Source organism: Oncorhynchus kisutch, linkage group LG13, assembly GCF_002021735.2.
Source record: "Oncorhynchus kisutch isolate 150728-3 linkage group LG13, Okis_V2, whole genome shotgun sequence".
In the NCBI taxonomy this organism is placed as follows: domain Eukaryota; kingdom Metazoa; phylum Chordata; class Actinopteri; order Salmoniformes; family Salmonidae; genus Oncorhynchus; species Oncorhynchus kisutch.
In genome coordinates, this window is record NC_034186.2 from 37,430,583 (window position 1) to 37,452,177 (window position 21,595).

General features: G+C 43.0%; 1 protein-coding gene across 1 annotated transcript in view; it reads right to left on the reverse strand.

The window, feature by feature from the left end:
- Positions 1-7,975: 7,975 nt before the first annotated feature.
- Positions 7,976-21,595, reverse strand: part of yjefn3 (YjeF N-terminal domain containing 3) — a 90,512-nt gene continuing 76,892 nt past the window's right edge. The window contains exons 3-6 of the mRNA XM_020497549.2: positions 15,090-15,200; positions 12,578-12,691; positions 12,208-12,358; positions 7,976-8,714 (exon numbers count right to left, since the gene is read on the reverse strand). Of these exons, the coding sequence (XP_020353138.1) occupies positions 8,518-8,714; positions 12,208-12,358; positions 12,578-12,691; positions 15,090-15,200 (573 nt within the window). The 3' untranslated portion in view covers positions 7,976-8,517. The remainder of the gene's footprint in view (positions 8,715-12,207; positions 12,359-12,577; positions 12,692-15,089; positions 15,201-21,595) is intronic.

Below are 21,595 nucleotides of genomic sequence, written 5' to 3' on the forward strand. Positions count from 1 at the left end.
GTCCAATCCATCCCCCCTTTGCTCACCATTGGCCAGTGCTCTCTCACATCTGTCCCCCATACCACTCCCCAAAAAAGTCAGAAGGAGAGAGGGGGGGTGGGGGGGAATTACCTCACATACAAGTTTCTTTTTCACTTTCCATAGATTAAAATTGAACCTGTTCTGACTGCTTTAAAGTCTTAATTTCCCCTGCTTTGTAATGTGTTTTTGGGCTGGTACCGAAGGTTGTATCCTCTCAGAACAGGTGTGTATAAACCTCCAGAATACAGAGAAAACACACTCAGATATGATGATAAAGTGTAATATTATGTGTTTAGGTCCAGAACTGACAGCTATTGTTCAGTAAGTAAATGCTCAACCTCAGTGTAGTGTGATTGATGATACCGTAACTAACAAGAGACAGGCCTGACAACTGCCTAACAATAGCAATCAAATTGGCCATAACCAAAAATATACACTGTGGCTTGGTTTTTGTCGTGCTATTTATCAAAACAACTGAAAAGGTTAGTGCTGTCCGGGATCCTTGGGACATCGCTACCCTAAACCCTTACCTAACCCTATCCATTTTAAACGTTAACTTCAATGAGATAATGTCAGATTTGGGACGTCCCAAGGATCCCGGATAGTTAACTACACTGAACAAAAATATTATCGCAACATGTAAAATGTTTTGTGCCATGTTTCATGAGCTGGATTAAAAGCTCCCAGAAATGTTGCATATGCACAAAAAAGCTCATTTCTCTCATAATTCTGTGCACTAATTTGTTTACATCCCTGTTAGTGAGCATTTCTCCTTTGCCAAGATGTGTGGCATATCAAGGAGCTGATTAAACAGGGTCTTGACCTGACTGCAGTTTGGTGTCATAACCGACTTCAGTGGGCAAATACTCACCTTCGATGGCCACTGGCACGCTAGAGAAGTGTGCTTCTCACGGATGAATCCTGGTTTCAGCTGCGCTGGGCAGATGGCAGACAGCGTGTATGGTGTCGTGTGGGCGAGCGGTTTGATGATGTCAACATTGTGAACAGAGTTCCCCATGGTGGCGGTGGGGTTATGGTATGGCAGGCATAAGCTATGCAAAACCATATTACACCAATTACATTGTCTATAGCAATTTAAATGCACAGAGATACCTGGATAAGATCCTGAGGCCCATTTTCGTGCCATTCATCTGCCGCCATTACCTCATGTTTCAGGATCTGTACACGGTAACAGTTCTTCCATGGCCTGCATAATCACCAGACACCCATTGAGCATGTTTGGGATGCTCTGAATTGAAGTGTACAACAGCGTGTTCCAGTTCCCGCCAATATCCAGCAACTTCGCACAGCCATTGAAGAGGAGTGGGACAACATTCCACAGGTCACAATCAACAACCTGCATAAGGCAAATGGTGGTCACAACAGATACTGACTGGTTTTCTGATCCACACCACTACATTTTTTTAAAGGTATCTATGAAATTCATAGATTAGGGCCTTAGGAATTGCTGTAAATTGACTGATTTCCTTATAAGAACTGTAAATCAGTAAAAATGTTTGACATTTTAGCATGTTGGGTTTATATTTTTATTCAGTATATTTTCCTTGCCTATATTAGCCGGACAGCTGTAGTCATGCCGAGAGTTTTTGAGCTCTTCCATAAACTGTCATGTCGTCTCCCTGTCACAGACCATGCCTTACAGCAGATCTGCACATTGTTTATGTACTGGCAGACAGCATGACAATGCCAGATGGTCAATTTCTGGTTTGGCTTTGTAACTTTAACAACCGCTGATTGCACGATGGAGCGCTGCCAAATAGGGAAGTGGCTTCATACGCCATTCAACAAACACTCACTTCAAAACACACAGAGACATCCTTGTGAGATGGAATGCACTGAATAGTTGCAAATGCATCATTAGCAATTGTAATGATGTTTAGGAATGATTCTGTAAAAGTTCCTCAAGCAGGCAAGATAATTCCACATGCAGATCTGTAAAATAATCTGTTCTAGTCACTTAGATGATCAAATCAAATTTATTTATATAGCCCTTCGTACATCAGCTGATATCTCAAAGTGCTGTACAGAAACCCAGCCTAAAACCCCAAACAGCAAGCAATGCAGGTGGAGAAGCACGGTGGCTAGGAAAAACTCCCTAGAAAGGCCAATACCTAGGAAGAAACCTAGAGAGGAACCAGGCTATGTGGGGTGGCCAGTCCTCTTCTGGCTGTGCCGGGTGGAGATTATAACAGAACATGGTCAAGATGTTCAATGTTCATAAATGACCAGCATGGTCGAATAATAATAAGGCAGAACAGTTGAAACTAGAGCAGCAGCACAGTCAGGTGGAAGTTGAAACTGGAGCAGCAGCATGGCCAGGTAGACTGGGGACAGCAAGGAGTCATCATGTCAGGTAGTCCTGGGGCATGGTCCTAGGGCTCAGGTCAGTTGAAACTGGAACAGCAGCATGGCCAGGTGGACTGGGGACAGCAAGGAGTCATCATGTCAGGTAGTCCTGGGGCATGGTCCTAGGGCTCAGGTCCTCCGAGAGAGAGAAAGAAAGAGAGAAGGAGAGAATTAGAGAACGCACACTTAGATTCACACAGGACACCGAATAGGACAGGAGAAGTACTCCAGATATAACAAACTGACCCCAGCCCCCCGACACATAAACTACTGCAGCATAAATACTGGAGGCTGAGACAGGAGGGGTCAGGAGACACTGTGGCCCCATCCGAGGACACCCCCGGACAGGGCCAAACAGGAAGGATATAACCCCACCCACTTTGCCAAAGCACAGCCCCCACACCACTAGAGGGATATCTTCAACCACCAACTTACCATCCTGAGACAAGGCTGAGTATAGCCCACAAAGATCTCCGCCACGGCACAACCCAAGGGGGGAAGGGGGGCGCCAACCCAGACAGGATGACCACAACAGTGAATCAACCCACTCAGGTGACGCACCCCCTCCAGGGACGGCATGAGAGAGCCCCAGCAAGCCAGTGACTCAGCCCCTGTAATAGGGTTAGAGGCAGAGAATCCCAGTGGAAAGAGGGGAACCGGCCAGGCAGAGACAGCAAGGGCGGTTCGTTGCTCCAGAGCCTTTCCGTTCACCTTCCCACTCCTGGGCCAGACTACACTCAATCATATGACCCACTGAAGAGATGAGTCTTCAGTAAAGACTTAAAGGTTGAGACCGAGTTTGCGTCTCTGACATGGGTAGGCAGACCGTTCCATAAAAATGGAGCTCTATAGGAGAAAGCCCTGCCTCCAGCTGTTTGCTTAGAAATTCTAGGGACAATTAGGAGGCCTGCGTCTTGTGACCGTAGCGTACGTATAGGTATGTACGGCAGGACCAAATCAGAGAGATAGGTAGGAGCAAGCCCATGTAATGCTTTGTAGGTTAGCAGTAAAACCTTGAAATCAGCCCTTGCTTTGACAGGAAGCCAGTGTAGAGAGGCTAGCACTGGAGTAATATGATCAAATTTTTTGGTTCTAGTCAGGATTCTAGCAGCCGTATTTAGCACTAACTGAAGTTTATTTAGTGCTTTATCCGGGTAGCCGGAAAATAGAGCATTGCAGTAGTCTAACCTAGAAGTGACAAAAGCATGGATTAATTTTTCTGCATCATTTTTGGACAGAAAGTTTCTGATTTTTGCAATGTTGAGAGGAATGGAAGATTCGATATAGGCCGATAGTTTTTTATATTTTCTGGGTCAAGGTTTGGCTTTTTCAAGAGAGGCTTTATTACTGCCACTTTTAGTGAGTTTGGTACACATCCAGTGGATAGAGAGCCGTTTATTATGTTCAACATAGGAGGGCCAAGCACAGGAAGCAGCTCTTTCAGTAGTTTAGTTGGAATAGGGTCCAGTATGCAGCTTGAAGGTTTAGAGGCCATGATTATTTTCATCATTGTGTCAAGAGATATAGTACTAAAACACTTGAGCGTCTCTCTTGATCCTAGGTCCTGGCAGAGTTGTGCAGACTCAGGACAACTGAGGTTTGGAGGAATACGCAGGTTTAAAGAGGAGTCCGTAATTTGCTTTCTAATAATCATGATCTGCCCTTAGTTTCATATCACTGAAATCCAGAGCAGCCTGGTGATGAACTGTATTAGAACATGTATCCTCAATGACATTAGTATTGGTTATTTAAGTGATAATGCCAGAGAAGCCGGTGGGATATACAGTACTGGCACGGGTGTTGTTCGTGGAGGGCCGGCAAACCGTGCTAATATATCCTCCAAACACCAGCTTCGAGGGCATTATCACTTTTATACAAGGTGTTATCAACATATTCAAATAATGATTGACATATTTTCATTCAAATATTTATTTAGATTCATTTATTCAGACTATTTCATCATTCCATGAGATACAGTCCCGACACAAAGCTAGGGTTGCTACCCAACTCCACTGGTCATTTGTTCTCGGTTGCCAGAGACGCGACCCAGTCGTTCAGTCTTTTTGTTCTATATTTATGGATGCGACCCAGTCATTCAGTCTAAATGTTCTATTGCCATACGGTCTGGCAATGTTCTTATCCCTTGCTTGCTATCAATCCAACTACGGCTAATTTACAGCCCCGTCAAACAGTGCAGCCAGAATAACAGCAAAGTAGCTGCATTTGTTTAAACTGTTTTCTAATTACATTTATTTGGAAACATCCATAACAATGAGCCAATGATGCTCAATTTCACCTGGCATAGAAAATGTGCTCTCGTCAGGACACTGTTGTTCAGAGGAGCTAGCAAACATCACAGCTAATACAATCACTTCAAACTGAAGCTGGAACGACTGCAAACTAGCTGCATTTCGTTTTTGTTTTACCTGTTTTCTATTGACATTTCTTTATATATATATATATATATATATATATATATATCCATAAAATAATGCTGATTCATGATTTCGACTGGCTGAGAAAAGTCTAGACACTGTCAGAGAGACAGAGGCCGTATCTAGACTTGACAGTTCATGCAGCTTTAGTATTCTGATCATAGAGTTCTGATCATGGAATTCAGAATGCGTCATGCATCTACATCTAAATGTGTCTACCGTGTCCATAGTGTGTCCGGATTCCCTTTTCCTGCGCTATATTCAACGGTGGAATAGGCTAAATATGATAACACAACAACGACTGTTGGCAGTAGCTAACTACTGTAGCTAACTTTTGTAGCTAGCCAACAAGCTAGCAAGCAACACTAAAGAGATTGCAAACGGGTTAGGATTTGAGGCTAGCAAACACTTTCCTCACACGCTAGGAACATATTTCCTCCAACGTTGTAATGAATAGGTGCCTCTCGGTCCCAAAGCACAAGTTTTCTGGAGACTTGTGGGAGGAGTACTGATGACCTCGCCCACTGTTTGCATCCAGACTGAGAAGAAATCTGCACACAATGCATCCATGACCACCTCCTGAAGTGGTCAGTTAGATCTGAACACAATCAGAACACAATGCAACTTTGGTGCATATAGACCCGTCTTTTCAATGCGATCTTTTTGTTCTGATAGCAGAAGTTGCATGTAAGTGTCAAGTGTAGACACGACCAGACAGCAAGGTTTATACAAATCTCTGCTATTGAAAACTAATTGCTAGTATAAAAGAAATGGGAGATAATGTCTAGTTTGCAGATATTCCTCTAGTGGTGTGGAGGCTGTGCTTTGGCAAAGTGGGTGGGGTTATATCCTTCCTGTTTGGCCCTGTCCGGGGGTGTCCTCGGATGGGGCCACAGTGTCTCCTGACCCCTCCTGTCTCAGCCTCCAGTATTTATGCTGCAGTAGTTTATGTGTCGGGGGGCTGGGGTCAGTTTGTTATATCTGGAGTACTTCTCCTGTCCTATTCGGTGTCCTGTGTGAATCTAAGTGTGCGTTCTCTAATTCTCTCCTTCTCTCTTTCTTTCTCTCTCTCGGAGGACCTGAGCCCTAGGACCATGCCCCAGGACTACCTGACATGATGACTCCTTGCTGTCCCCAGTCCACCTGGCCATGCTGCTGTTCCAGTTTCAACTGACCTGAGCCCTAGGACCATGCCCCAGGACTACCTGACATGATGACTCCTTGCTGTCTCCAGTCCACCTGGCCATGCTGCTGCTCCAGTTTCAACTTCCACCTGACTGTGCTGCTGCTCCAGTTTCAACTGTTCTGCCTTATTATTATTCGACCATGCTGGTCATTTATGAACATTTGAACATCTTGGCCATGTTCTGTTATAATCTCCACCCGGCACAGCCAGAAGAGGACTGGCCACCCCACATAGCCTGGTTCCTCTCTAGGTTTCTTCCTAGGTATTGGCCTTTCTAGGGAGTTTTTCCTAGCCACCGTGCTTCTCCACCTGCATTGCTTGCTGTTTGGGGTTTTAGGCTGGGTTTCTGTACAGCACTTTGAGATATCAGCTGATGTACGAAGGGCTATATAAATAAATTTGATTTGATTTGATTTGATAGATGCTTTTTATAGTGGAGATCAAGTTTATAAATTGTCTGGCTGGGCTGACAATTGACAGTGGATTGCACATAGAGATGGAACAGAGTAAATAGGCATTTCAACGTCATAGCTTTAGCCGGTGGTAACTTGTGGAATAGACACAATGCCGTTTTAACCAATCTGCATCCAGGATTAGACCCACCTGTTGTATAATATATCTTAATTCTCTTCTATCCTCTAAAGACTTTGAACTTTTAAAACTTTGAATATCCTTAGTTGAACATCAGAAACTTAAATACATGAAAAAGTGTCTCTGAAAATGCAGAGGGTCAGAATGAAAAATATGAGGTGTAAATGTTCAGTTTTACTCCAAAAGCCTCTGGGCTCTTTGCTCTTGACAGGTTAACACCAATGTTTATTAAGGGATCAACATTCCAACACTATGACTTCCTACACACGGCGCTAACACTTAGAGGACACTGCAGGGTTTGCTATAAATACACTAGCTCGTACATAAACAGTCCTGTACCCCATTTACATCCCTTCACTGGCCTATTATGAACATGTTTAGAGACAGGTCAAAATGATGAGACATTCCTCATCAACTAATTACCACTACACTGCTTTTTGTTTACCAGGTTGGTTCCCAAATTTAATTTAGTTGTAAACCAATAAACCAGACAGACACCTTGTTTTACTGTAGCATCCCAAAATATAAAGGGCCTCCTCAAATTCATACAGAATATGAAATAAAGGAAAAGGCCTCTCAAATGGATATGACACAAGTTCTGATTTCACTCCATCGACTCTGGTTTCAGAGAGGAGGGAAAAGATTCACTCCGACTCTGGTTTCAGAGAGGAGGGAAAAGATTCACTCCGACTCTGGTTTCAGAGAGGAGGGAAAAGATTCACTCCGACTCTGGTTTCAGAGAGGAGGGAAAAGATTCACTCCGACTCTGGTTTCAGAGAGGAGGGAAAAGATTCACTCCGACTCTGGTTTCAGAGAGGAGGGAAAAGATTCACTCCGACTCTGGTTTCAGAGAGGAGGGAAAAGATTCACTCTGACTCTGGTTTCAGAGAGGAGGGAAAAGATTCACTCCGACTCTGGTTTCAGAGAGGAGGGAAATGCTTCAGCATGTCATATAATCTGTTTAATCTCCTGTCTGTTCTCCTCTAACAATATCTGAGGCTTTGTATGGATTTGCATAGTTTACTGTGTGATCTCTATAGTTATAAAGCATAACTATAGACTAATGTCTAATGTCCTCCACCAACACAGTATAGATTCTACCAAGTTTTCACTCCTGTGGAAGATTTAGAGCTCTATTCAATCTGTAATCCACGCTAGAAATATCAAGGTCATTTACGATTGGGTCAACGTATGCCGTGTTTACCGTGAATGTAAATCTCCGCTAAGGCGGGAAAATGACTTTTACATTTCAATCACGCTGTACAGTTGAACTTCTGAGATGCGGATTGAATAGAGCCCTTTACTTTCATGATTACCGTTCAATGTTGTCAGCTGTCATCTTTCCTACATCGAATCACGTAGAAATCAAAACAAATAACGACTAAATTAGATATTTTATTGGACAAAGAGTTAACTCTACAACTGCCAATCATTGAACAGGTGTTACATGGATTAAGGAAATGCAGTAGTGGAGACTGAATCAAATCAAATAAAAAACAGCTGATCGAAAGTACAGTTCTGTAACCCAAAAACTAAACATTCTTCAATAAAATAAAATAAACAAAAAAAATAGCACTTAAGTCGAGGGTTGCATTCATCAGTTGAGGCTGTGGGAGAAAGGACATCTTGAAACTATGCTAAGGAGATATCACAAAAAGGAGAATGTCGCAACTCGCATGGAAACTCCTCAAACCATTTCCAAAACAGACATACAACTCAGACCACCCACAGATTCTAAATATCATCTTTCTATTGTATATGAGTGGATTCTGGCTAAGGCGCAACCTCCTTTAGTCTACATCCATTGGAGAGATGGCACGTGAACGATAAAGCACAGTAACAATCTATAAAATACAAAACATGTAAATATATTATCCATATTTATCCAAAATGAGACTGCAGGGTGTACTGTAGATGTTACAGTTCTATAAGACAGTCTGTGCCTGGGTATTCTGGCAGGTTCAGATCGTATTTCTTTTGGATGTCATAAGGCAGGAAGCGTCCTGCTAAGAAGTGCTTCCCCGAGAAGCTGGTGGCGCACTTCTTTGGTGCCGTGAGCGAGATGAGGACGTCTGGATTGATCCCATCTGAGGTCACCTGGTCCACATCCCAACCTTTGACAGACAAACAATGATCATCATTTAAATTCCACCTCCATAGTTTGAGCAACAAATCGGTTGACATCTACTGGCTAAATGTCATGTGACATAACAGCAAGGAGAGAGTGAGTATCTCACTTGATCTTCTCCTTTCAACTTCAAATGGGCATGTTATATCTTACAGATGAGAAACCTGCTGGATAGCAGCATTCCAAAGCAAAAGAAATGGGGAGAGGGTATGATGTAATGGACAGAGCCAGATGCCAAATAGATGTACTACACTAAGCTACATGCTTTACTGTCTCAGTCCATCCAGCTTGACCTTTACCACTCCTAGCTCGACAGTGTTGAGGTTAACTTGAGGTTGATCTGACGAAACCTATTGCAGTTGCAAATGCGGTTGTGTATTGTGGTACATGTACAGGCTTTTCTTTTTTATGACTAATTCATGTTTAGCTCAGAAGTAAACCCCGTTTTGGGCAGTTTTCTGTACATCTGTGCACCATTGGCAAATGTTGGGTGTACAGCATACTGTACAGTGCCTTGCAAATGTATCCAGACCCCTTGGATTTCTTCACATTTTATTGTGTTATAAAGTGGGACAATTTACGCAAAATACTCTGTCAAAGTGGAATATGTTGTTTATTTTTGGGTGGGGGGTTAATACAAATGAAATAACTAAAATATAGTTGTTGTATAAGTATTCATCTCCCTGAGTCAATACATGTTAGAAACACCTTTCACATCAATTACAGCTGTCAGTCTTCTTGGGTACATCTATAAGAGCTTTGCACACACAATATTTGCCCATTATTATTTTCAAAAGAATTGTTGGGGATCATGGGAAGTCAGTCATTTTCAAGTCTTGCCATAGAGCAGCAGTGGTTACAGCGTTGGGCCAGTAACTGAAAGGTTGCTGGATGGAATCCCCGAGCTGACAAGGTCAAAATCTGTCTTTCTGCCCCTGAACAAGGCAGTTAACCTACTGTTCCCCGGTAGGCCGTCATTGTTAACAAGAATAAAAACTGACTTGCCTAGTTAAATAAAGGTGAAATTAAAATTTAAAAATAGATTTTTAAGCAGATTTCAGTCAAAACTGTAACTTGGCCACTCAAGAACATACATTTTTCTATTATCTGCCGAAATTGTTGCAACCCCTATTACTAACCTGTTCAACCTCTCTTTCGTATCGTCTGAGATTCCCAAAGATTGGAAAGCTGCCGCGGTCATCCCCCTCTTCAAAGGGGGTGACACTAGACCCAAACTACTACAGACCTATATCTATCCTACCCTGTCTTTCTAAGGTCTTCGAAAGCCAAGTTAACAAACAGATTACCAACCATTTCAAATCCCACCATACCTTCTCCGCTATGCAGTCTGGTTTCAGAGCTGGTCATGGGTGCACCTCAGCCACGCTCAAGGTTCTAAACGACATCATAACTGCCTTCGATAAGAGACAGTACTGTGCAGCCGTATTCATCAACCTGGCCAAGGCTTTCGACTCTGTCAATCACCACATTCTTATTGGCAGACTCAACAGTCTTGGTTGTTGATTGCCTCACCTGGTTTACCAACTACTTCTCTGATAGAGTTCAGTGTGTCAAATCGGAGGGTCTGTTTTCCAGACCTCTGGCAGTCTCTATGGGGGTGCCACAGGGATCAATTTTCAGGCCGACTCTCTTCTCTGTATACATCAATGATGTTGCTCTTGCTGTTGGTGATTCTCTAATACACCTCTATGCAGACGACACCATTCTGTATACTTCTGGCCCCTCTTTGGACACTGTGTTAACTAACCTCCAGACGAGCTTCAATGCCATACAACTCTCCTTCCGTGGCCTCCAACTGCTCTTAAATGCAAGTAAAACTAAATGCATGCTATTCAACCGATCACTACCCGCACCTGCTCGCCCGTCCAGCATCACTACTCTGGACAGCTCTGACTTAGAATACATGGACAACTACAAATACCTAGGTGTCTGAATAGACTGTAAACTCTCCTTCCAGACTCACATTAAGCATCTCCAATCCAAATCTAGAGTCAGCTTCCTATATCGCAACAAAGCATCCTTCACTCATGCTGCCAAACATACCCTCATAAAACCGACCATCCTACCGTTCCTCGACTTCGTGATGTCATCTGTAGAATAGCCTCCAACACTCTACTCGACAAACTGGATGCAGTCTATCACAGTGCCATCCGTTTTGTCACCAAAGCCCCATACACTACCCACCATTACGACCTGTACGCTCTCCTTGGTTGGCCCTCGCTTCATACTCATCGCCAAACCCACTGGCTACAGGTTATCTACAAGACTCTGCTAGGTAAAGCCCCGCCTTATCTCAGCTCACTGGTCACCATAGTAGCACCCACTCGTAGCACGCGCTCCAGCAGGTATATCTCACTGGTCACCCCCAAAGCCAATTTCTCCTTTGGTCGTCTTTCCTTCCAGTTCTCTGCTGCCAATGACTGGAACGAACTGCAAAAATCTCTGAAGCTGGAGACTCATATCTCCCTCACTAGCTTTAAGCACCAGCTGTCAGAGCAGCTCACAGATCACTGCACCTGTACATAGCCCATCTGTAAACAGCCCATCTATCTACCTACCTCATCCCCATACTGTATTTATTTATTTATTTATCTTGCTCCTTTGCACTCCAGTATCTCTACTTGCACCCGTTTCTTTTCATCCTGAAAAACTCCCCAATATTTGCAGAGGTCAAGCATACCCATACCATGACGCAGCCACCACCATGCTTGAAAATAAGGAGGCAGTTACTCAGTGATCTGTTGGATTTGTCCCAAACATGTGGCGTTGCATTTAGACCAAAAAGTGTATTCCTTTGCTGTATTTTTCCCCAGTATTACTTTAGTGCCTAATTACATACAAGATGCTGTGTATTTGTATTCTTCTTTTCACTCTGTCATTTAGGTCATTATTGTGGAGTCACTCCAATGTTGTTGATCCATCCTCAGTTTTCTCCCATCACAGCCGTTTTAAAATCACCAATGGCTTCATGGTAACATCCCTTAGCAGTTTCATTCCTGTCCTGCAGCTCGGTTCAAAGGGGATGACTATCTTCGATGTGTCTTTATTATATAATCCACACTTGACCGTGTTTAAAGAGATATTCAATGTCTGATGTGTTATTGTTTACCCATCTACCAATCACGCCCCTTCTTCATGAGGCTTTTGAAAAGCTCCCTGGTCTTTGTAATTGAATCTGTGTTTGAAATTCAATACTTGACTGAGGAAGTCAAATTTGACTCCTGAACTCATTTAGGCTTGCTTAAACAAACAGGCTGAATACTTATGCAATGACACATTTTTTCTATAAAAAATACAATATACATTTTCTTCCACTTTGATATAACAGTAGATACTGTATTTTTCTTGAACCAAAAAAATGACAAATACATTTTAATCCCAGTTGGTAACACAATAAAATGTGATGAAATCCAAGGGGTTTGAATACTTTTGAAATGCACTGTAGCTCTCAGCCTTACCTGAGGGCATGTCCACACTGGCGATGGGGATCTTGACCTGCTTGAGGGTGACTAGGATGCCAGCATAGGGCTCCTTCACGTCTGTGTGGTCAGTCTCTGGCCCCAGGATGGCATCGATCACCAGGTTATAGGCATCGTTGATCAGCTGCACCTGAACACACAACCCAAACGCTGATCAATATCTAGAAAAGAGCTCTACATTATTCTCCCAGCTCCAGCAAGCTCAGCCGGGGCCAAATCCTACAGTGAGATGCAGGTGCTCCACTCATGGTGCACTTGCATAAATCAGTTACATTTGCAAATGTCAAGCTTAATTCAAGGATGAATGTGTCTAGAAATGTATTTTATAGTCCTTTGTGATGTTGCTCACCTCTGTTGGGAGATAGGAGAGGAATGGGATGTCCATCTTCTCACACTGAACTGTGAAGTCCTGATGAATGGTGTTAGGAGTGCGTTTGGGATAGTAGATGGTGGGCTCGTACTCCTTTTGGAAGGAAGGAGAGAGGCGAGAGCGAGAGGGGAGAAAGAGGCGGAGGGAGAGTGAGAGAGGGGTAGGTAAAGAGAGAGAGCGAGCGAGAGAGAGAATGACAGAGAGTCAGAGGAAAGGCACTGCAAGTATATCAAAATGAAGTATAGCAATGAATACATGCCCTCTAACAAGGAGAACATTTATGAGAGGATGTACGTTGCTGTTTTTCCTGCCCTCTCTCTAGTCTGTCTGTGTATAGTAAATCAGGGCTGGATAGATAGACTGACAAGGCTCCCCTCTGATTAGCACAGCACTGTAGGCCTCTAGCCCTCAGGTCTGGAGGATGACTGAATTAGACCTCCATGGTTAATGATAGACGTGTAGGGAAAGCCAGACACCTGTGGCTTGTGTTGTTAAACAATGGACACCCGTGATCTCCACTGCTAATGGACCTCAATCCCCGCATTTAATAGTCTGTGTGAAAGGGCCTCAGTGTGCTGCTGCTGTGCTTTCAGTGGAAGGCCTGGCTGGTTAGATGGTTGCGTAAGGAGGCGGTACTGTAAACTAGGCAGTGAGAGGTTCAGGTCTCTCCATCTCTGACTAACTGGCCCTGGTCAGATTCAGATGGGGAAGTGGTCTGTCACTCCAGACGTCAGTCCACACGCTCCTGAGAGACATTAAACCAATCAGACCTCAACATCGGGCCAGAGAGGCCGGTGAACGGGCTACTGACGCCATCTTTCGTTGCTGCAGCTAAAGTACCCAGAGAGAGATGTCCCCTCTGGGTTGGCAGCGACCCCTCTGTGATCCCCTAGTGCCCTGACCTAGAAGAGATTACATAATCAACGTCAGACAGACGTACCTCAGGGACGGAGGCACCGTCAGGATGCTCTCGAGCGTCAACAAGCATCATGGAGCAGGAATACAGGAGACATGAGGCCTATGACTACAGGTTACAGACAGGTCACAAGCCTTTTCCTGTTGATGTTAAGCATTCCCGATATTGAACTTCCTCTCCCTGAAGGCTAGCATTCTGGGTTGGCCATGAAGGACCATCATCCCTTTAGTCACAGTCTGTTGAGATTCACGTGGTTTTGTCAAATTGGAAACAAAGACCACATTGTTGAATCTCTGGGATTCATGTGTCATGTGATAAACAACTTGATTCTTTCAGACGTTGAGGCCAAGGTGTTTTTTCTTCACTAGAAACATAAAATAACCACATAATGTTCTGAAAGAACTGTGGAACATCATGTGCATCCTCCCTTACGTGAACAACAAGCTGGACTAACGTTCACGGTCATAATGAATCATATTCAGACAGAATCTGACAAAAATGAACTTTGACTCTTGGAATACTTGTCTTTTCCATATGCAATATTTTGGTTTGGCATTTAACAGTGGAATGAACCAAGGATGCATGCCAAACACATGCTAGCTCGGTGAACACGGACGGCCAGCTCAGGGCCGCAGTGCAAATCAGTCCGGCTTAGTTCATTTGCTCCGGGGCTAAATAGTCAGCTACTCTCTGTTTAATCTAATCTACAGTTCCCAAATCAGAGCGAAAGACTATGGTCTTATCTGCTGCGGTGCACTGCCTCTAAAACCTGAACTAGCAAATCCTGCAGGGAATAAGAGTAATGCCACGGTCAGGGATTCATCGACCGATGATACGTTTTCTTTGGATCAAAATAAAGGTAAAATAAAAAAATAAAATAAAAAGTTATGTGGAAATGCTTTATGCATTCCTGGGATCCTGGTGTAAAATATATTTGTGTGTTGACCCCAGGCCCAGTCGCTGCCCTGAAAACTTCACAGACAGTCATCTTACAACTTTAACAGATTCTGTCAACATGGTTTTAATCAGAGATATTGACACTTCATAAATCTGGCATCTCAGACACATATGGAGAAGTTATATAGATATGTTCTGTTCCAAGGCAGGGAAACCAAAGCACGTCTATGGTTTCCATCACATAGAATAAAGATGGTAGAGTTTCCTCAGTAGATCACTGGTAAATCCGTGTTCAGATTGTTTTTAGTTAGTGTAATCGTCTGTAATATTGCAATTAATGCATTTACACCACAGAACAGCATTATACACAGTCATGCAAACTAATGTGACCATGACATCATGTTACATTACCGCTGCCAACTGTAACCAGGCAGTATTTAATGAGGGTAACGCTATTTAATGAGGGTCACAATGAAATGATGTCATTGACATTTTCAATCCCGTAATGGATCAATTAATCATGACTCAGATTACTATTTATGAGTTTAAATGAAAATCTCCTAATACTGCAATTAAACCCAGTAAACCATTTGTTAACTTCTAACTATTTTCTGATATTGTCCACATGGCCATGTGTGTGTGATGCCTGGCGGGTGAAGTCTATTGTGGTATACTTACGAATATGCGCAGGTGGCGGGCACACACCAGGCCGATGGAGCCATTCTGGTCAGGACCACAGACCACCAACACTGTCGGCTGCTTCTTAGCCAGGGAGGTCAGAGGAAAGGCCTGGAGGGAGGTGATTGAGTGAGTGACGGATAGAGGGAGGGAGGGAGACAGAGAGTGAGACAGACATCACCAACTAGCCTAGCAGACTCATTGTCCAGTGGACAGGTCATTCTATCCGCGAGGCTGACCTTCCATCACTGTCAGAGACTCTCTCCTTCGCGTGCCAGGAAGTCCATGCCATGGCCAGGGGAAATGGCACCCAGGTCTTTTTTTAAAGACAGACAGCCCAAAAGTCATTAAAATAACCCTGACAGGAATGGAAACAATACCAGAGGCGGACGCCGCAGGATGCTCCCTTTAAATAACACACTACTTTCCATCAGGCCTGAGCCATGAGTTTCCCCACTAGGCCCTGGCATCTCCACCTCTCTGTTTTACAGGGGCACAGCACATATCCCAGTAAATCCCCTCACACGTCCTTAAATGAGGCAGCAGGTCTCTAACACTTTCCTGTTGACTTAAGTGGTCTAATCTTCCTCCTCACGCTAGTGGAGGCTGGTGCAAGGAGCAATAGGAGGACAAGCTTATTGTAATGGCTGGAATGGAATAAATGGAACAGGGAGACAAACATGTGGTTTCCATATGTTTGATGCGTTCAATACCGTTCCATTACAGCCATTATAATGTGCCCATCCTCCTATAGCTCCTCCCACCAGCCTCCTCTGCTTCACACACACCTAAATAGAACCAGTGGGGGAGTGAATCATGTAGCTAGTGTTGCTAGCTACATCACAACCAAGAGTGTCTCACCTCACCCCGCAACGCCTTCACCAAACCAAACCAACCGGAACTCTAAATGGAGGGGTACATTACAGTGCAACAAATGGAGCCGTACTCTAATTGCAGTATTCAATTAATACAGACTTGAATGCATTAATTACAGTAATGATGCTGGGAGAGGGGAGACAGCAGCCATTATCTCTAACATAAATATTCTGTCTGGGAGCAGATACACTCTAAATTAGATGGAAGAAGGATGGTAATGACAGCTCAGGCCCATGAGTCGGAAGCGAGAGATAGGCTCCATTTTCTTATCTGCGTGGCTGAAACAGTTTCCTGGTGTATCTCCCACTGTGCAACAGGATTTTGGTGTGTGTGTCTCGATGTGATGACACCCTCTCTGACCTGTTCCCCTGAGGTAAATGCTAAGGCTAATAAGCACAATATAATGACCGGCCATCTTTGATAGGAGTGGAAGTGTCATTCAATATGAACATACTGTGCAGTGGGAAGCCCGAGTGCCTTTTACAGCAGCTTTTAGGATTAGGATTGTTTTAGGATTAGGATTGTTTTAGGATTAGGATTGTTTTAGGATTAGGATTTTTGCAATAACAGAGTGATTAAAGAGCTAATGTCAATAATGCACATCCAGTGTGAAACCAGAAAAAGCTTGTTTTAGAGGAGCACGATAAACAGAGAAGCCAAACCCAGACCAGGTTATCTGTTAGGGCCCTTCTGCCCAAACCCAGACCAGGTTATCTGTTAGGGCCCTTCTGCCCAAACCCAGACCAGGTTATCTGTTAGGGCCCTTCTGCCCAAACCCAGACCAGGTTATCTGTTAGGGCCCTTCTGCTCAGCTCCTGGCTTCTATCTGGAGGAATGCTAATGCTAATAATATTTGGAAAGTATTCAAACCCTTAGATTTTTTTCCACATTTTGTTATGTTACAGCCTTAATCAATTTTTTTAAACAACTATAATAATGACAAATCTCATCAATTTATCCACAATACCCCATCATGACAAAGCGAAAACAGGTTACCTTATTTACATCAGTATTCAGACCCTTTGCTATGAGACTCAAAATTGAGCTCAGGTGCATCCTGTTTCCATTGATCATCTATGACATGTTTCTACAACTTGATTGGAGTCCACATGTGGTAAATTCAATTGATTGAACATGATTTGGAAAGGCACACACCTGTCTATATAAGGTCCCACAGTTGACAGTGCATGTCAGAGCAAAAACCAAGCCATGAGGTCGAAGGAATTGTCTGTAGAGCTCCGAGACAGGATTGTGTTGATGCACAGATCTGGGGAAGGGCACAAAAAAAAAAATCTGCAGCATTGAAGGTCCCCAAGAACACAGTGGCCTCCATCATTCTTAAATGGAAGAAGTTTGGAACAACCAAGACTCTTCCTAGGGCTGGCCGCCCGGCCAACTAAGCATCAGGAGAGAAGAGGAAGGAAGTGACCAAGAACCCGATGGTCACTCTGACAGAGCTCCAGAGTTCTTCTGTGGAGATGGGAGAACCTTCCAGAAGGACCACCATCTCTGCAGTACTCCACCAATCAGGCCTTTATGGTAGTGGCCAGACGGAAGCCACTCCTCAGTAAAAGACACATGACAGCCTGCTTGGAGTTTGCCAAAAGGCACCTGAAGGCCAGGCACTACAGGCTAATAGGGATGTTTTTCCCTTTACTCTCATCAGACTGAAACATTACCAGTTGAAAGTATATATGAACACAATATATTATTGTATTACAAGTTTTATTTATAAAACAGTTTAAATATGCAAATAGGCAAGTCCTCCTTAAATGGCGCTAAACTGTTATTCAACACATTGCTTCAAGGCAGGTTTTTTGTTTTATTGTGATAAGACACTCAATGGTCAGACTTTTACAGATCAGTTTATCAAAATATTGTCATTTCATTTAATTATTCAAAAAATCTCGTCACATGTATAACGGATGCATATTTTGAATATATTTACACATAAAATGACACTTAAAATCAAAACGACACAAGATCAAAAAAAATTTAAAGCCTCTGAAAATATGACTATAAGACCCTGTGTGTGGAATAATGTAAATGCACGTCCTTTGAAGCCTGAGAAAAATGAATTGGCGGAGGGGGAACATGTCATTTTTAGAAAATGGTTGATAAAGATATGCTAATGCAATTCAAATGTACTTTCCATAAATATGACAATTTATGACACATTAATTAAACTCTTATGTATAGATATCTTCTAAACGGACAAATAAACATCAAATATACATTTGACAAATACATTAGCACATTTGATACATTTGTTTCAAGCAATAGAGCATATGCTTTGAATACTGGTCTGTTGGGCAGTTCTGGGCAAATTCTCATATCACTTTACTCAATTTGTCACATACAAAGATTTTGTATGGCTGTTGAAATGTGTAGAACATGAATCAGCTATGCCTGCCCCATATGTAAGGCCCTCTTGAGTTGTTGCTGGTGCCGCTTTACTCTCTTGACTGTGTCATGGGACCTGCGCCTACGCTTGGCACACTCCATTGAAGAAAAATCAGCTCTCACAACATGCCTTGCATCCTCCTCTCTGATTGCTTCCAGTGTCACCAAAGTGCTGTCAAGCCACAATTTGTTCATCACATTTGATATAGCAGTGGCTCCCTCAGTGAACGTGGTTACTGCCATACTGCCTGCTCCGTTAATGTGGCTTTTGCCCTCAGACAGTTTTGGGGCATCGCGACCATATTACAGAGTTCAGACAACCATTTGCATTCTGGGTTCCTCCATGCTACATTCTTTTGAGGACGTTATCATTTGACATCCTATGATATACAGGTACCATTTTCTATGCAACCTCTTAAAAAAATGTATGGCCTCCAAGGTTTTTGTGACAGGGTGGATCTTCACCATTTTCTAGTGCTCGCTGGTACCAGCACCAATGCACACACCTATCCTGTAGTTGGAAGGGAATCCTCTCGTGCCAAGTGCCATCAAATGAAACATTAAGGTCTATGATGGCATCCTCATCCAACAACTCTGCTATGTCTGGGTCTATATCTGCGTATGCTCTTCTAATTGCAGCACTCTGACTGTAGCCCTCTGAATCTCTGCATCTAAAGAGGGGGGATAAAGTACTCATTATGTCTGTCGATATCACAGTCATAACTGCATGACTAAATATCAGCATGGTACCCTACGTAAATATTAGCATATCAGCATGTATTTACTTTAGGTAAAGCTAATTTCTCACCAATCACATTAAGCTACAGCCCTATGACACTGTAGGCTAATGTGACAGTCTCATTGTGTAGGTATGTTTTCCGATCACTCTGTTTTATTCCCTTTGAATACATTTGCTGGAGCAAGGAAATAAATATTATTTATACACAGCAAGTCACCTGACGATCATACACTACCCTCCCTTTTTATTTACGTGTCACTCTGGTCATTTCTCTGATATAAGCGGAGACTCAAGGAAGGAATCCCTAGGACTTTGCTCATTTTCTTTAGATCTGCATAACCAAGTCCAAGTTCGTGAGCTAGAAGAACCATCTTCACATTTATATCAAATGCCACATCTCCCCTGGAGCACTCCTGCAGCCTGGAGGAAGTGTAAACAATCCTCCTAAATTCATCACGATCACCTTCACAGTTGGCACATTCTATCATGACAGAATGCCTGGTTGGTGGGGTCTATGGTGATTAGACACTGTGGACAAATCAAATCATGTACAAGTTGGTTTATTTGTGACATGTGGAATAAAAGCCACTGTTGGCTGGCTGATGTCTAGTTGATCACTGATTAGTTGTCATCTTCATCTCCACTATTTCGCGTCTCAATGCGCTGCTGCGGTCTACCTCCTTTTCCTCCTCTACCTGAACTGCCACTGCCTCGATTGGCTGATCAGACACCATTTTTCTTTCATTCACTGCTTTACTCGCATTGGCTAACTGAGATCGCCTATTTTTATTCACATACTGTAGGTATATTCTTAGAGATTTTCTCATTTTGTCTCTCTTTAAGTGGATTCTTCGTGGGAGATATTTCCAAACAAGAAAGCGCTGCGCGGCATTTTAACCAAACAGATTACTGGAAGGGGCCTTTAAATGCCAGTAACCAATATGATGTCCGAAAATGACTCGTCTTTCAGCACGAAGAACTACGTCTACAAAGGATATAGCCATGTATGGACTAGCTAACTATATTCTCCGGAAAACAAGGCTTTAAGTGATATATGATTCAACATAAAGTTTTCAAAATACCATGTTTCATGTTGACCTTCAACCGCTATCAAGAACCACATTTTTGGTAGGTGTAGTTGACATAGTTGGGATAAAATGATACAAATAAAGTATGTATATACATTATTGCCGATTTATTTGTACATTTTATGAAAGTATGGAAGTTAGTTGCAAAATATCCCAAAATCTGAAAACTGATAGATTTTGCCTGTGGTGCCTGGCCTTAAGAACTCTCAGACCATGAGAACCAAGATTGAACTATTTGGCCTGAATACCAAGCGGTCATGTCTGGAGGAAACCTGGCACCATCCCTATGGTGAAGCATGGTGGTGGCAGCATCATGCTGTGGGGATGTTTTTCAGCGGCAGGGACTGGGAGAATAGTCAGGATCGAGGGAAAGATGAATGGAGCAAAGTACAGAGAGATCCTTGATGAAAACCTGCTCCAAAGTGCTCAGGACCTCAGACTGGTGTAAAGGTTCACCTTCCAACAGGACAACGACCCTAAGCACACAGCCAAGACAATGCAGGTGTGGCTTTGGGACAAGACTCTGAATGTCCTTGAATGGCCCAGCCAGAGCCTGGACTTGAACGTGATCGAACATCTCTGGGGAGACCTGAAAATACCTGTGCAGTGACGCTCCCCATCCAACCTGATAGAGCTTGAGAGGATCTGCAGAGAAGAATTCGAGAAACTCCCCAAATACAGGTGTACTAAGCTTCATATCTAAGAAGACTTGAGGCTTCCACAATGTACTGAGTAAAGTATCTGAATACTTGCCAAGAATGTGCAAAGGGTGGCTACTTTAAAGAATCTAAAATATATTTTGATTTGGTGAACACTTTTTTGGTACTATATTTTTTCTTATGTGTTATTTCACAATGCAGAGAAGAAGAAAAAACGTGAATGAGTAGGTGTGTCCAAACTTTTGACTGGTACTGTATGTTAATGTGATATGTCAATACATATCTTTTGGCAAAAATGTCTAAAAACCTGTTTTTGCTTTGCTATGAGTTATTGTATATATATTGATGAGGAAGGGAAAAAAACGATTTAATTAATTTTAGAATAAGGCTGTAACGTAACAAAATGTGGAAAACGTCAAGGGGTCTGAATACTTTCCAAATGCACTGTATGTCAGCTCACCAGGCTCCTCAGTCCTATCCTCACAACATACACATGCACACACACATAGTACACACAGGAGCAATGACTGTATTGCCTCCCTGACATCCGTAGTAATGAGATACATCTGCTCTTGTCCACCTGACATTCACACACTACTGCAACACACACATAGACACGTCCCACTACAAACACACATAAATACCTTCATACATAAACTACCGTTCAAAAGTTTGGGGTCACTTAGAAATGTCCTCGATTTTGTAATAACAGCACATTCTTCGTCCATTAAAATAACATCA